At 42.7% G+C, this 14,874-nt stretch overlaps 3 protein-coding genes, 2 long non-coding RNA genes and 1 other non-coding gene across 8 annotated transcripts; 2 read left to right on the top strand and 4 right to left on the bottom strand.

Moving 5' to 3' along the window:
- Positions 1-1,195: 1,195 nt before the first annotated feature.
- LOC143004222 (uncharacterized) lies at positions 1,196-3,411 on the top strand. The gene is made up of 2 exons (XR_012963949.1): positions 1,196-1,367; positions 3,128-3,411. It is a non-coding gene; the product is annotated as an uncharacterized LOC143004222 (long non-coding RNA).
- Positions 2,034-2,116, bottom strand: trnal-uaa (transfer RNA leucine (anticodon UAA)). The gene has a single exon. It is a non-coding gene; the product is annotated as a tRNA-Leu (tRNA).
- Positions 3,412-3,426: 15 nt separating the features above from the next.
- On the bottom strand, positions 3,427-5,315 carry LOC143004221 (syntaxin-11-like). The gene is made up of 2 exons (XM_076155140.1): positions 5,162-5,315; positions 3,427-4,422 (listed from the first exon to the last, which is right to left on the bottom strand). Exon 2 carries the CDS (start codon positions 4,415-4,417, stop codon positions 3,521-3,523), a length of 897 nt encoding a protein of 298 aa, XP_076011255.1. The 5' UTR covers positions 4,418-4,422; positions 5,162-5,315; the 3' UTR covers positions 3,427-3,520.
- A 597-nt stretch (positions 5,316-5,912) lies between these two features.
- Positions 5,913-8,656, bottom strand: stx11b.1 (syntaxin 11b, tandem duplicate 1). The gene is made up of 2 exons (XM_076155053.1): positions 8,466-8,656; positions 5,913-7,408 (listed from the first exon to the last, which is right to left on the bottom strand). Exon 2 carries the CDS (start codon positions 7,399-7,401, stop codon positions 6,511-6,513), a length of 891 nt encoding a protein of 296 aa, XP_076011168.1. The 5' UTR covers positions 7,402-7,408; positions 8,466-8,656; the 3' UTR covers positions 5,913-6,510.
- Positions 8,494-12,280, top strand: LOC143004147 (uncharacterized). The gene is made up of 3 exons (XR_012963943.1): positions 8,494-8,581; positions 9,032-9,120; positions 12,203-12,280. It is a non-coding gene; the product is annotated as an uncharacterized LOC143004147 (long non-coding RNA).
- Positions 9,856-14,372, bottom strand: LOC143004145 (uncharacterized). Of its 3 annotated transcripts, XR_012963942.1 has the most exons (9): positions 14,110-14,372; positions 13,307-13,474; positions 13,057-13,182; positions 12,807-12,970; positions 12,623-12,719; positions 12,440-12,529; positions 12,212-12,337; positions 11,224-12,080; positions 9,856-11,193 (listed from the first exon to the last, which is right to left on the bottom strand). XR_012963942.1 is itself a non-coding variant. In XM_076155051.1 (8 exons), the coding sequence occupies exons 1-8, from the start codon at positions 14,174-14,176 to the stop codon at positions 11,476-11,478; spliced, it is 1,443 nt and encodes a 480-aa protein (XP_076011166.1). In that variant the 5' UTR covers positions 14,177-14,372; the 3' UTR covers positions 9,856-11,475. The 3 variants fall into 3 exon arrangements, 2 of the variants coding, with proteins under 2 accessions (XP_076011166.1, XP_076011167.1); XM_076155051.1 differs by having other exon boundaries at positions 9,856-12,080; XM_076155052.1 differs by having other exon boundaries at positions 9,856-12,080; positions 12,212-12,328; positions 14,110-14,371.
- Positions 14,373-14,874: the final 502 nt, after the last annotated feature.

Here is a 14,874-nt window from a genome sequence, read left to right as displayed (position 1 = left end):
GAATCAAACTGAGGGTTGTAGTTTAATCCAGTAACTTTCCAATTAGCACTGCTCAAACATTCAAAGCCTCAATTAATCAAGTTTAAACCTAGAGAACGTTTGAATATTTCAAACATGACCAGGAAAATACTTTTAAATGTATCATTATATTAAGAAATTCAATACAAAATTCCTTGTATGTGACTGTAAGCCTTATCGGAAACAACTAAATAATAGATTAATGGAAACAGTCTCAGCTTTGGCGATGTAGAGATGTTAATCTTCCATTGTATGGCCTCATCCTTCTCCCTCTCCTCTCAGTTGTCAAGGTTCTTTTGTGAGTATTTCCTCACACAGCTCAAAGGAGAAGAAGCTCAATTTCACAAATTAGCACTCTAGTCAGGCCCGGAAGACGGATCAAGTGTCCACATATTTGTTGGGTGGTGTGTTGAGAGGGAGAGGAATGCTTCGTTGTAAATTCCCGAACAGGGAAAAACAGATTGTCTAAAAGGGCTTTTGATAAGACAGGCAGCACGTAAGACAACCAAACTGTTTCATAGGGGCACAATCCTACTTTAAAACCAAACAAACTCTGCACAAGCGTATGTGAAAATACTACCTAAAACTCATAACTGCATTTTAAAACGGGATGCATCTATTTTTAGTTCAACTTTTCCTGCGGCAGATGCAGATGACTAGGTGTCCGTGAGTCCAAGGCATCGCCCTTGTTCTGAAATTATAGGTGTGTGTGTGTGTGTGTGTGTGTGTGTGTAGGCGTGCAGCGGGCCAGTGCTGGCCTGCAGCCCACAGCCTACAAGGACCATACTGCCCTCTAGTGTCCTAAAAGTGCTATTACCTGAGGTCTCCATGTACTCATTACTACTACTACCACAGGTACAAATGAATGGGATGTTGGGAGTGTTCGAAATAAAATAAAACATATTATCAACACTTTATTTAAACATAATAATGATAAGACCAGCAGGAAAAGAAAAGACGTAAAGTACGTTTGTTTCAGCTTGCCGATAAAGTTCCCCCGATAAAATTCATTTTGCGTTGTGTTGTGGCTCGCTTCCGTTGTGTTTCTTCAATTTGCAGCGTCTTACTTCCTGTTGCGTGTGTGCGTGCGTGTGTGTGCGTGTCGTCAAATTGACGTACGTGCGGTTTTGCAATGTTTAATACAATGAGCTCTCTCGGCCACCGTACTGTAGGAATGCGGAGGAAAAAAAGTATTTAGCGCTTGATTTGATCACAGAGTTACGGATGACGGCGGCTACAAGTTGGTCTTGACGGTAGATAAGATAACCATTAATGAAGTTTTACTGGACGTGTAGTCGTGTTAGACAAGAAAGGTCAGAGGCTTTAAATCAACAATCAATCAATACAAGGTGAGTATTGATTTTCTTTGGTGAAAGTTTAATTCACGGCTTAAAATGATCTGCGCTGCGCCCAGGTAAGCTTAAAGTTAATTCAATAAATTAAAAGAGAAAGTAATGATGTCTATGTAATAATGTAGTCATTTTGAAGTCTGTGGGGTCCGTGTGGTTAATTTTAGATGATAGATAGGTGATTTTGAGTGCATGGTTAAATAGAAGCAACTGGAACATTCATTAGACTCTAATGAATGTACTAGTTGCTTCCATCTACAGAGCACAACACTTTTACGCTCGGTGCTCTAAGTAAGAGTCGAGTAAGTGTTGTGCCCTGTATAACCACCTAGTGGCACACAATGGAATCAGTCTCAGTCATTAACCCTCCTCTCCCCGCTCCACTCAACTCACGTCTGAGTAGCTTAATTAGGTGCTATAGGGACGACTGTACAAAGTTCGTGATTTACTCCATATTATTAATATAATGTATATATGAAATGTATTCTGTTTGACGCACTATAATGTAAGAAGAAATATTATTATCTTACGTGTTCTTTGAGTAGACATTAAGTAACTACTCGATAATTATCTAAGATCGAGCGGTTGGGAAGATTTGCTATATCGACCTCATCATGGTTAACTATCTTTTCTTTGAATTGTGAACATATACCAACAAAACAGATCTACCAGGAGTGGGGTTCGAACCCACGCGGACATATGTCCATTGGATCTTAAGTCCAACGCCTTAACCACTCGGCCATCCTGGTAACACATACCACATAGCCACCATTCTGAACTATGAGCCATTAGGTATAGATTGATATGTTTTCGGTTCCATATTTGCAATTACGTCGCTTTATTCGTGAGGGTATGAAGCTACGGAGCATCCGAGACGTTACAACTACTGTGTTCTGTGTTAACGCTCGCGACAGTGTTCGAGCGGAGCGGGTTTGCTATTGTCGAGCTCGTTAGCAGGTCGTCGGTTCGGTTAAAAACACGAACATTTTTGCTCTGTCTTTGCTACAAAACATATCGACATAATAAAACGAGGTGGAGTGAAGACGACATGTTGTTATCCTTTCATTCGCTGTGCCGCCATAGTGCCTTGTGGTAACATTACGAAGCTACCTAACGAGCTGCTACCAGCTAATGCTAACTGATAGCATATTTTAGCGTAAAGTGTACAGTACAGGAGCTGTGTCTTGTGGTTATTAACCTGTGTCGTCATTCATAAATCACACTTTTAGACCAAATACAACCACACGACAAAGCGATCACCGCTAAACCGGGACTTAAAGCTGGAGTGAATCTCCCCAAACTTTTGGATTTACCCACGAGAAAACATTGATTGCCTACGTCTATTCACGAATATTTCTACGCGCGTTTAGTCTGTTCTACTCCGCAAAACGCGCTCATCCACATAATGATAGTTCTGGGGAGCTAAGGTGTGGACATTTGGAATTGTGTGCGTACATTTCACTTTTTTTTATGTCATTTGCAGCCGTTGGTCATGCATTGATTTGAAGTTAATGACAACAAAGATAGAAAAACACCAGGTAACATGGGGCACACGTTTTAAATGTTTTACAGCTCATGTGACTGGCACAAGAAGAATCTGGAGGAACCATTTGATTTGTCTCCAAACTTTTTCCTCCATTCTTGACTTAGACATTGTTGTGTCCAGTTTGAATTACACAACCATCTCATAGAGCTTTGATTGTTCTGCTTTCATTACTGTCAGGTTTCATACGATTATCCCATTTCTATATTCATTACAGGTCTGCCTGGATAATTTTCCTTCCATTTGGGACACCAGGATCCGTTCTCAACTGAACCACGACCTCAGCTGACCTCCTCCTCCCTCCTGAGACTTGGATAATTGCTTTCTGGTCTTGTGCATTTCTGTTTAACATCCTCTGACAGGTTTGTGGCCGTCACCACTTACCTTAATCTTCACTTTACACAGTTACAGAAAAGATCTTTGCTACTTTTTGAGAAACACAACACCCTGCCATTTATAAGCTTGGGTTTACAAGCAAGAAACACATAAATTGCATAACATCTTTTTGCAGAGGTAAATGTTTATTTCCTGTTATTGTACCATTCATAAAATTGCATAAAATGTAATAAAAAAAAATAAAAAATTGCATCAATAAAAACAGTTTTTGCATCTATGTAACTGGTCGCCAACATGGTAGGCAGGGGCAGCACTGCTGAAAAGGATTCTTCCTCTTGTACTGCAGGGCCGTCTTGAAGTGTACGTGGGTCATTTCAACATATTCCTCTGTGCGGCGCACATTAGCCTCTATGTTATTGATCATGCATCCCTGCTCTTCCACTAGCATGGCCATTTGCAGGAAGAGGCTATGGACCGCCCTCATTCTGGCCTCCAGATCCATCAGGTCCTTGTGCCTGTCTTTGAGCTCACACTGTGCCCAGCGGCTCGTTTTCCCACCATTTGTCTGCAGATTCTGGGACAGCTCAGCCCAGCCCTGGCCCCCTCTGTCCACAATCGTGTCAAGTTGCTCGTCGGTTATTCGGCTCCCCAATATGGAGGCCTGTCTCTTAACCCTCCTACGGCATATACGCCTCTGCATCTCTTCAGCGTCGTTGTAGGCACCCATGGCAGCATAGAATATGCGTGTGAGGCTGTCATGCTGAGCACGCATAATGCGGCTCACAGCGGCGCTAGGGCCTTCTTTCTGCTCCATAGCGATGCACTTCTCACCCATGGCCAGAAGTTTGTCCAACAGGACATCCCCGTGTTGCTGGATGGTTCTTGCAATTTCATCAGAGTCTTTTTTGAGGATGGTGAAGCAACGCACAGTAGTTCCTAAGCGCTCATTTTGAGTGCACAGCCGCTTCACCTCCAATTGGAGCAAAGCGATGTCCTTGCGTAGGAATTGGACGTCTTGAAGGACGTTGTCAATGGCAGAGGGGCCGTCAAACGTTACCGCTGCTAGGGACCATCTCACCCTGTCTACTTCATTCTCCAGTTCCCACATGTCCAAGTTGTCGTCCTCATATTCCTCGCTTATGGTCTGCAGCCTCTCTAGCCTGTCCAGCATTCTGTCTGAGAGATTATAAAACAACATGTCATCTTGCTTATAATACAGATTTTAATAATACAGATTTGTGACCCTTTAAAAAAAAAAAAAAAAAAAAAATTCAAAGCTTCTTTGTCAAATAAAGAATTTAAAAAACTCAGTCTCAGTGTTCATTTTACAGGCAGTCTCATGGAAAAGACAAGAGTACTGAAAATGGTACTATGTTATTCTAACAAAGTAATTTCTGCAACTGATGGCAAGTCAACAATGGCAGCAGTCACAGCTCAGTGGCTCGCAAGAATGTCTTTATTTAAACCAGGAAGGAGGAATACACCACTTTATAGAAAAACAGACATTTCCTTTACGAGAGTAATATAGTAGATTAGTGCTATATTGTTTGTATGTCTGCTCGCAACACACATCCATTTTGTCAATTTAGCATCGTGCAAGACCAAATAATCAAATCTGTGCTGCTTGCCTTCCATTTTTTTCACAGATCCTCTCATTCACATGCAGCGTTTACACACAGAATCCATTTCCTCATACCAAACAGGTAGAAATTCCACAAACCTTTAAAAACCTGCCTCAGTATGTGATACAAACGTGCTAAACCTATATTTATGTTGATTCAATCGCTCATTCTAAGCTGTTGGAGCAGCGTGGCACTAATCAGGTAGTACAATCAAGCAGCCGCGCCTGCCCAGGTGTTTCTAATACTCACAGTACGCAAGGAAATCAATCAAATGTTAACTCCAAGTGTCTTACCTCTTTTAATGGACAGCCGCAATGTCACAAAGTTACTAAATCCTCCTCATGTGTCTCAAACTGATTCCTTTGCTGCAAGGCAGAGCATCTTTTTATTGCTTGTGAAGGAAGTTGCCAACATTGTGCCTGCAGTGTGTGTGTGTGTTTGTGAGTGCCACACCTTCCAAGCTGATGGACATGAACCATAGCAGGTCCTTGAAGGGTAAAGACATTTTTGGTTCAGATTCAGGTTAGTCCAGGAAGTAAGTCATGTGTCTGGAGTTCGTGAGACAAGATTATTACATTACATTACATTACGATCATTTAGCAGACGCTTTTTTCCAAAGCGACTTACAATAAGTTACCATAAGTTATCAAATTACATCTCAAATTAGCAGTGGAAAGCTGAGATATGAGGAAATGATTTTATCATGCGATGCCTTGTTGGATTAAAGCAGAACAGGCCATTGCAAGTCAGTCAGATGATGAGTGTGTGTGAACAAGAGTGTTGTATTGTAATCATTTATGTAATATACATGACCCCAGTGGAGATACATTAGAAAGCTGTTGTACATGTAGTTAAAAAGCAGGACATCAAGTTACATAACATACACAAATACATGGATTTCTTGCATATCATAAAGACAAATGCATTTTAATTTAAACTACAATTGTTTCTCTGTTGCTCATGTCCTCATAAGTGATGTTGAATGAGAGGAACTTCTATGGTCAACACGGAACAGCTAGTTATAATAAACCACAACAGTTTGGAATTTTTACTGTTTTATTTGTAGAATTTACATATATACACTTAATGCAGAAAACGGCTCTAATCAACAACAGTTAAACAGCACCAATTTCTAAAAACAGGTTTCCCTGTGGGGTGACGTCAAACAAACATCTGTAGGTCCATATTTGCCTCTGCATTCACAAGCAGAGACAACATTATGACTGTACAGTATGTAACCTGGGTCAGACAGTATTGGCAAAGAATCCTCAATTTATCAGACATAAGTTTGCATCAGGAACCAAACAAACTCAACGACCTGAATGCTGGAATCTTTTACTCTGATTGGATGAAAATGCTTGGCACCACTTGTAAAAACAAACTTAGAAAAATATTTTAAAATGCTACCTGTCAAAGGTCTGCATCCCACCCCGTTAATGAATGACTGATTTGAGATGCCCAACTCAAAATATAAGACAAACAGTTAACTGAACAAATTTTAAACAATTTTCTCTCTATTTCAGACAAGTCACGTGAATAAAATAGCTTTAATTTGTGACAATAAGAACAGCAAACTAATGGTGAATAGAGAAGACAGTTTGGATTTGTCACTTGCTGGTTATCTGCTTTCCCCTAACAGTGGCTAGTCGACGCAGGGGAAGCAGCTGCAAAACATCTTTTTAAAGGGGTTGTTCTTGTCATGGCGTTTGGCCCTGCTGAGTTTAGAGAGGGCGTCCTGTATGCCCTCGTCGGTTTTCTGAACATTGGTTTGGATGGAGGTGATCATGGGCCCCTGCTCCTCCACCAGCAAAGCGATGTCCAGAAAGATCTCATGGATGCCTTTGATGCGAGTCTCCAGGTCCAACAACTCCTGGTGACGCTTCTCGATCTGGTTCATAGCTGACCGAGCCGTTTTGCCTTCAGTCACGACATTGAAGACGTTCCACTGACCCGTCTCGATCATCTCCTCCACCTCCTCGCCGCTCATCTCGCGCCCCACTATCTCCATTTGCCTCTGGATCTGGGCTTTGCAGTTGTCACGATGGTTCATCTCTGCCTCGTTATAGTCAAACATAGCATCGCGGAAATTGTTGCTCAGACAAGCGTATTGGGTTCTGGCGATGCGTGTGATGGCTGAATTGGAGCCGTGCTGTTCTTCAAGCTTGTGAGTCGTGCCCTCCATGTCTTTCAACTTCGTCAGCACTCCCTCGGCCCGACCTTTTATATCTGCCCCGATGGCGTTAGAGTCCCTTTTGATGGCGCTCATAGTCGTGGTTCCATGGAGCATGCGAGAGTTCTGCTCACGAAGCCTTTTGACCTCCAGGCGGATGAGTTGGACATCACGTCGAACCTCCTGAGAATGGGAGAACACCTCCTCCATGGCTGGGCTGTCGTCGAACACCACAGCCTCATGAGACAGCTCATCTTCCAGGTCCACATTGCTGTAGGTCTCAGAGGCAGCGGACTCGGCCAACTCCATCTGCTCCACATTGCTGCTGGACAGCTCCTGCAGGTGGATCAGTCTGTCCCTCATGGCTGCACTGTGATAGAAATGAGAAATGTGATGATCTTGTATCTCCTAATGCACACTTGTAAAGATGTCTCAATGTAATGTGAGCTGAAATAAAAAGGACACAATTATAAGATTCACAGCAAACTCTGATCTGAAACATTTCCATTGTTGGGGGAATTGATGAAGAAAAGGTAAAGGGTTTCATCTTAATATAATCCTTAGATGATCATAATTATGTGCTGCAGTCTAAACACACCCACTGTGTCATCTCTGTTTTAATCATGCGTTGATTCTTTTGCTTCTTCCTTCTGATGAAAGTCACCTAGCAGCCTTCACTTGTCTAACAGGTTCTGGTGAAGAATGCTTTGGGTTGTTGCTCCTTACTGAACCTTCCTTTAACTCCTCATCAGTGTGACGTCTTTCTCCAGACGTATTTTTGACCTTTTGCTGTACATTTCTTACATCAGAGGACAAAATCAGTGCACAACACCTTCCAGCTCTTTTTAAGTTCAGATGTTCACTTCAATTGCCGGTATGATATGAGACTAATTTCAATTAAAGAGGGCATAAATAGCTATAAGACCTATGCTTCCCACATTAAACGTCCCAAAGTCTGATCTTCTATAATGTACAGTATATGTATACTCTTATTATTGGTAGGGGAATGTCAACAGGAGCATTATTGATGTCTGATCACACCAATCCTTTCACATTTTCTTATCATACTATAACTATTTCAACACTTAGCTCGCCAAAAAACATTAACATTATTATGAATTATCAGGATGGTTGGACAAACTATTCAGTCATGGCACAAAATGTAACAGCCTTTATAATTTGTCATCCCTTTGTCCACATTAACGTTGACATAAACTCTCCAAGGAGGTAAATATTATGGTATACAATGCAAAAGGTATTTAACAAACTTGTTCAATTTGGAGTGTATAATAATAATAATACACAAAAGTATGTTTATATAGAATTGATGTTGAATAAAATCTGTGCCTACAATTTCTACGTTTAGGTGGCATTCAGCTTCCCTCATTTCACGCAGTAACGTACAAAGTTACACCAAAGCTTCTTACCTGTTCTACGCTGATCTCCACAGCTATCAAACGCGTTCCTACCAAGCAAGTTGACCGAAGAGCCGCGCCACCATCCTACTTTTGGTGATAATGGAAGAACAAAGGCACCTAAATGCGTAAGTGAGCTATCTTTGGAGTTGGATGTGGCATTCAGGTAATGGGGGTTGCGCCACGCCGTGCCACTGCGATGATGTGACACAGGAATGAAGCTCGGTCGGTTTCGCCTTGTTTTGACGTCCAATCTTCAAGCAAGGAGCGTCAGCTGTGAACACAACCTTTATTTGTATAAAGGGAATTAAAGCAGAATGGTTTGATATATAAATATGTGTAAAATCATTGTCTGGAAAACCGTCTCTTATTTATTGAGGTTTTTTGGTGGCAGTGTTAGAATCCAAAAGACTACAGGTGCATCTCCTCTGCTCCTTAAAACTAATAGTGCTCTTACTGGCTGATCACTCTCTATTTCCCTCGGTGTTACATGTGGCTGATTTAGATTTGTTTGTTACCATTCAAATAATGGGCGATTGAAACTGATTCAGTTTGTGTCTTCTTGTTTCTAATTTTAGTGGGTGTGACAAGCTGATTGAGGAATTCAACACAGCGGCTGAGAACTAATAGAACTTCCAGGATCACGTCAAGAAAGTTGTATTTTGAGGTGAAATGGCGCCCCCTAGCTAATATCACAATCACCTGCATTCAGTTAGGCGTTCATCTTAATTTCTCTATTCAAATAAATGTAACACATCATGTAAACACACTGCTGTGTCATATTGGTGTCTGTTTCTGGTTACAACGTGACTATTTTAATTCAGGTAAAATAATCAATAACAGCACTTGTTGGCATTTATTTAGATACAGACTTTTGTTTCCTAAAGTAGTTGATCAGGTCCCACAGTGCCCTAGACGGACATAAAATATGGCCCATATCCAGAGGCGGACAGAGTACACAGCTTCATTACTTAAGTAAATGTACAGATACCGCTTGTTAAATTTTACTCCAATACAAGTAGAAGTACTACTGTCAGATGTTTACTTAAGTACTTGTTTTTAAAAGTACTTAAGTATCAAGAGTACATTTTCAAAAAATGTTATTATTACTGCCACAGTGCTTACCTTTACCTATAGAAACCTCCTAGATGGAGTTTTTATGGAATCTTTAATGTTAATACCTTGAAAAATGTAACAAATTTTGAAAATAAAATCATTGACAAAAAAGTCATGTTCAGATTTTTAAAATGTTACTTTATTCAACATTCCAACTTGCTATGATGATTTAATTTATGACTTTATGGTTTAAAAAGACCAATCTAGGCCTTCAGGTAAAGTTCACTCAAGACATCAGCAGTGGTGAGATGGGGATTATAGTATTCTTTGTGATGTTGTCATAAGAATAGCGTTTCCCCACTTAAATATGCATATGTACACAAATAAAGCCATATTCGGATGGGATTAGTTTGAAGTGGGGTAAAATAATTTTACCTCAGGACATCTGACCGTAATATAAATGACCAATTCGCACAGGATTAAGAAATCCCTGTATTCTACCAGAAATAGGAGCGTTAACTTGATTTATGCACTGCTGTCGCCATGAGCGTGTTACATTGCTTCCTGAAATCGTGTTCAAAAATGCATCAACAGGAGGATAATAATAGCAAGAGAATAGGCCTATAGGGACTTCTACACACGTTGATAATAATTAATGAAGACAAATATTACCCATCAACAGTGGTGGTAAAGTCTCGGCCTCTGATAAGTTTGACTTTCTTTTTTAATCGGTGTTCGTATGTCCAGAACACTTCGGTTTTGCCCCAGGCTATTATATTTCGACTGCCAACGATACCGAGGGCTTCTTTAAGTGCCTCCATGTGAGAGAAACAGTGAAGAACTACATTTAAACAGGGCACGACGGACTACCTACATACGTTTTTACAGGGTCGTATTCGCATGGGACTAGTATTATCTGAGGTCGTTTTTCCGAACAGAAAGTAAAAGTCCCTGTAATTTTTTCTGACACTCTCCGGAATAATTACTGTCCAACTGAATCTGACCATGGAGTTTGGGTTCATGGTCGGAAAGCTGAAGGTGATTGCTGATAGGCTGTCCCTGTCAGTGCCACCTGTACAATCCAACCACGTTTGAGAAGGAAACAACAAAATACTGAATCCACAGGGTTTCCCCGCATTTTTATTTTTTTCAGAAAAAGTAACAAGTATGGTTATGGATAGAAATGTAGCAGAGTAAAAAGTACAATATTTGCCTTTCAAATGTAGTAAGATAAGATAAGATATGATAAGATGAAATTTTATTTTCCCGAGGGAAATTGCCGAGGTGCCCCCGAGCAAGGGGGCACCTTGCTCGGTGCTCAATTGCTCCCCCCCTCTGCGAAGGGTGGTAATGTAATGTAAGTCGCTTTGGATAAAAGCGTCTGCCAAATGATCGTAATGTAATGTAATGTAACATGCAAGTAGATAATAAGTACACCATAAGTACAAACAATAAGAGGGGAACGAAGTACATACAATGGGGGGAACAGTACTTGACAGCATAAGTACATAAGGAAGTGCAAGTGCAATGTGCATCTGACTGAGGTATGAGTAATGACAATCTATACAACTACAGCATACACATGTGTATATGTGACATACAGTGAAGTAAAGGTCATAAGTACTCCCCCAACATGTTATTCGAGTAAAGTACAGATACTTAAAAAGTGTACTTCAGTACAGTACTCAAGTAAATGTACTCCGTTACTGTCCGCCTCTGAAAAATACACACTCTCACACAGGTCATGATGGACTGATATAAGATGCGCCCACACAGTTGTAACATCAAGTTCAGATGATACGAAAAAGGTTCCCCACCCCTGATGTACTCCATCATGACGTTCCCTTTAAGCAGCAGTGATCATTCCAGGCCTTGGACTAAGCCTTTGGCTTGGGGCTCTGACACACAGCTACATCTGCTGTGTGTCTTAAGCCATTAGTTTGACAAATAGAAACACAAAAATGATCTAACCTAACCTGCTGTTGTGCTTTGGATGGTGTTCTCTCCACAATGTTTGACTCTTTCTGTCTGAGGATTTTTCTACCTTCCCTTGATCATCTTCTGCATCTCCCTCTACTTGGTGTTCCGGTTGGGCCTCCGGTTGGGCCTCCGGTTGGGCCGCCGGTTGGGCCGCCGGTTGGGCCGCCGGTTGGGCCTCCGGTTGGGCCTCCGGTTGGGCCGCCTCTTGGGCCTCCGGTTGGGCCTCCGGTTGGGCCTCCGGTTGGGCCGCCTCTTGGGCCTCCGGTTGGGCCTCCGGTTGGGCCGCCTCTTGGGCCTCCGGTTGGGCCGCCTCTTGGGCCGCCGGTTGGGCCTCCGGTTGGGCCTCCGGTTGGGCCGCCTCTTGGGCCTCCGGTTGGGCCTCCGGTTGGGCCGCCTCTTGGGCCGCCGGTTGGGCCGCCGGTTGGGCCGCCGGTTGGGCCTCCGGTTGGGCCGCCTCTTGGGCCGCCGGTTGGGCCTCCGGTTGGGCCTCCGGTTGGGCCGCCTCTTGGGCCTCCGGTTGGGCCGCCTCTTGGGCCGCCGGTTGGGCGGCCGGTTGGGCCTCCAGGTGTTTCCCCAGCAACGGTTCTTCCTCTGTGAAATGATATAAGAAGAGCGACAGTTTTAGCTCACTGCTCTGTGTTTCAATCCTTATTCCTCTTGGTTTAGCTTCACTCATGTTTGTTTGTTTGTTTGTTTGTTTGGTCCTTTGACAGAGCATTTACCTCCTGCAGGCGCATGTTTGCCATCGAGTCCATTACCGGTGCTTGTCAGCTGGACCTCATTGTCTTTATTGCCCACATATTCTGCACCGCCAGCGATGTCGAACCGACCTGAGCAGACTGGAGAAACTTCACTCAAACAAACGTCACAGAAACATCACAAAATATGACCAAAACCTAAAGAGATGAATTTGCCGAATAATATTAACACAGTACTTCCTGGCTTCTCACCTGTTCTATACTTGTACAGGAAAACTGTCAACCCCACGAGTAACAAGAAGACCCCGACCCCGACCCCGACCCCGACAGCCAGGTTGTTGTCTTCAAAATCAACAAAAATGAGCGGGTAAATAACAACAAGCACACTAAGATATTAAGACTCCAGACTGCACCACACTGAGCGCCATAACTCACTCGTCGTTTTAAACGGGTTGGCGATGCGTTCGCTTCTTTCCTCGCTGACATCGTTCTTCACAACACAGCTGAACTCACCATCATCACCGTGTTCCTCCTAGAAAGAGTCGAAATGATCTCAGAATCATTCATCACCGCTTAAACACACGCACTCTCTCTGACACACACACACACACACACACACCTGAGTTATGGTGAGATTCCTGAGCGAAGAGATGGACGCCCGGTCACCTGCGCTCCAGCCATAGGTGACCGGTTCTGCGTGCGTAGTGTTTCCATCGCAGGTCAGCACGCAGCGTTTAAATGCCATGTAACATGACTCGGACACGGTAGGTTTAGGGACAGGAGCTGTTGTTGTTGTTAGAGAGAATTAAAGGGGTAGAAACATTCAAACACACAACCTCCAGCCTCCACACCGTGATTCCCCCACTTACACAGGACCGAGACGTCAGTGCTGTAGATGACCAGGTTGTTGATCTCCGCCTTGTACACGCCGCTGTCCTCCAGAGTCAGAGCTTTGATCGTCAGGCCCCCCGTGGTTCTGTTGAGCTCACATCGATCTTCAAACACACGGGTGAAGGTTAGAAACACAAAAACAAACCTCAGAGGGAATCCTGACCCCTGTGACCCCATTGACCCCTTCATTCATTCATTCATTCATTCACCGTATATGTCTGGTTGTACCTTTGAAACGTCCGTAGAATAAAACCCCATCGGCGTCCCAGTCCACGACTAACAAGCCTTCAGACGCCCCGGTAAACGCCCACTCCCCACTTGTGATGACTTCGCTCCCAGGAGGTGGTCCGGGGTAAAGCATGACCTCAGCTTTTTCTTTCCTGTACAGCGTTTGACCTGTGAGGATGAAGGAGAAGACGCAACGGGAAAATAAAGTGACTCCACTATTTAGATTTGCTCCTCCTGGTTGATGGATAAGTTCTGAGAGTGTCGACCTCAGAGGTGCTGTTGGCGTTTCCTCGCAATAAGTACACACTTTGATCACACACACACACCTTTGCTTTGATGTACAGTTTAGCTCTAATATGATTCTAAAGTCTGTATTAGAGTGGAGGACTCACGTTGGGATCTGAACCATTAAATGCCTTTTTTCCTCTTCCTTCCTTTTCTTCTTCTGCCCTTATTTAGCCGAAGGTGCAACACCGTCATTTCCGTTAGCTCTCAAATGACTTAAACGCACCTTAAATAAGTTAACTTATCTCCTTAAGGGTGTATTGACATCAGGTTACCCTTTACATTTCTTATTTTATGCACATTTACATGAATATACAACATTTTGAGACGAGGCACACCTCTATCTCTGTATTTAGCGCCAGTAAAAGAGTTCCTCTTCTTACACACACACACAATATGCAACACAACACTCCCTTCTCACTCATACAAACACACACACACACACGCTCCCTCCTCACTCATACACAAACACACACTGATCTACTCTATTCTACTTTGAATCAATATTAGCTACTTACCGGCGTTGTACCGCGTGCTGATTAAAAGGAGCGCGATCGCAATCCCCATCTTCATCATCTCCGTCATTTATGACATTAAATATAATCTCATTACAAAGTAAACGAGATGAAATCCTCCGCTCGCAAGTAGCGTGACTAAGTAGCAAACTAGCTAACACCAACTTCCTGTATGAAAGCTGAAGTAAAAGCAACTTCAAAAACAACGACCTCACTCGGACATTATAAAAACGTTCTGTTGCCTTTCTATATGAACAAAATAATTTTTTTCTTATAAATATAAACGTCACTATACGTCACTACGTTTACTGAACAAGCGCGCAGGAGGATGGCCATACGGTGTCCGCGCGGTGCCAAAGTCACTCCTTCACTCACACACGCACGCACGCACGCTTTGGTGGTGATTAGAGTCTTGGATGTGTCAAAGATTAGTAGTCAAATTGATTTGATTGCATTAGTATTTTTTATGTAGAATCAAATATTCACACTGGACACCCTCGAGGCAGAAATGGCACCATTGACTTCCATTGAAACCACAATTTCAAACCTCTCTGCCATTCCTTTATAAAATCATGCATTCTCTAATGTCAGCATTTCACTTTGAAGAAATGTGGTGTTATTTGACATTTTTTGTGTTTTCCACAAAATTCAACCATTTTCCCATTGTAGGCCGATGCATGAAATTCTTGTATTTTTGACAGTTATTATGGAGCCGTGTGACTACCAGGGGGCCCCAAGAGTTGTTTTTTTTGCGTGTGTGTCAGGTGT

The sequence above is a fragment of the Genypterus blacodes genome, unplaced genomic scaffold (genome assembly GCF_046128005.1).
Source record: "Genypterus blacodes isolate CSIRO-AG114 ecotype Tasmania unplaced genomic scaffold, CSIRO-AGI_Gbla_v1 ptg000064l_1, whole genome shotgun sequence".
NCBI lineage: Eukaryota > Metazoa > Chordata > Actinopteri > Ophidiiformes > Ophidiidae > Genypterus > Genypterus blacodes.
Note: the sequence above shows the minus strand (reverse complement) of the source record. Positions and strands in the feature narration are given on the sequence as shown.

What these genes read in the sequence shown, in the direction of transcription:
- LOC143004221 (XM_076155140.1), bottom strand. Translation starts at nt 4,417, where the DNA reads ATGCTGGACAGGCTAGAGAGGCTGCAGACCATAAGCGAGGAATATGAG.
- stx11b.1 (XM_076155053.1), bottom strand. Translation starts at nt 7,401, where the DNA reads ATGAGGGACAGACTGATCCACCTGCAGGAGCTGTCCAGCAGCAATGTG.
- LOC143004145 (XM_076155051.1), bottom strand. Translation starts at nt 14,176, where the DNA reads ATGACGGAGATGATGAAGATGGGGATTGCGATCGCGCTCCTTTTAATC. An exon ending in CAGCACGCGGTACAACGCCG is followed by an intron (nt 13,475 to 14,109) that starts GTAAGTAGCTAA and finishes TCATCCTCACAG; the next exon opens with GTCAAACGCTGTACAGGAAA. An exon ending in CAAACATGCGCCTGCAGGAG is followed by an intron (nt 12,081 to 12,211) that starts GTAAATGCTCTG and finishes ATCATTTCACAG; the next exon opens with AGGAAGAACCGTTGCTGGGG.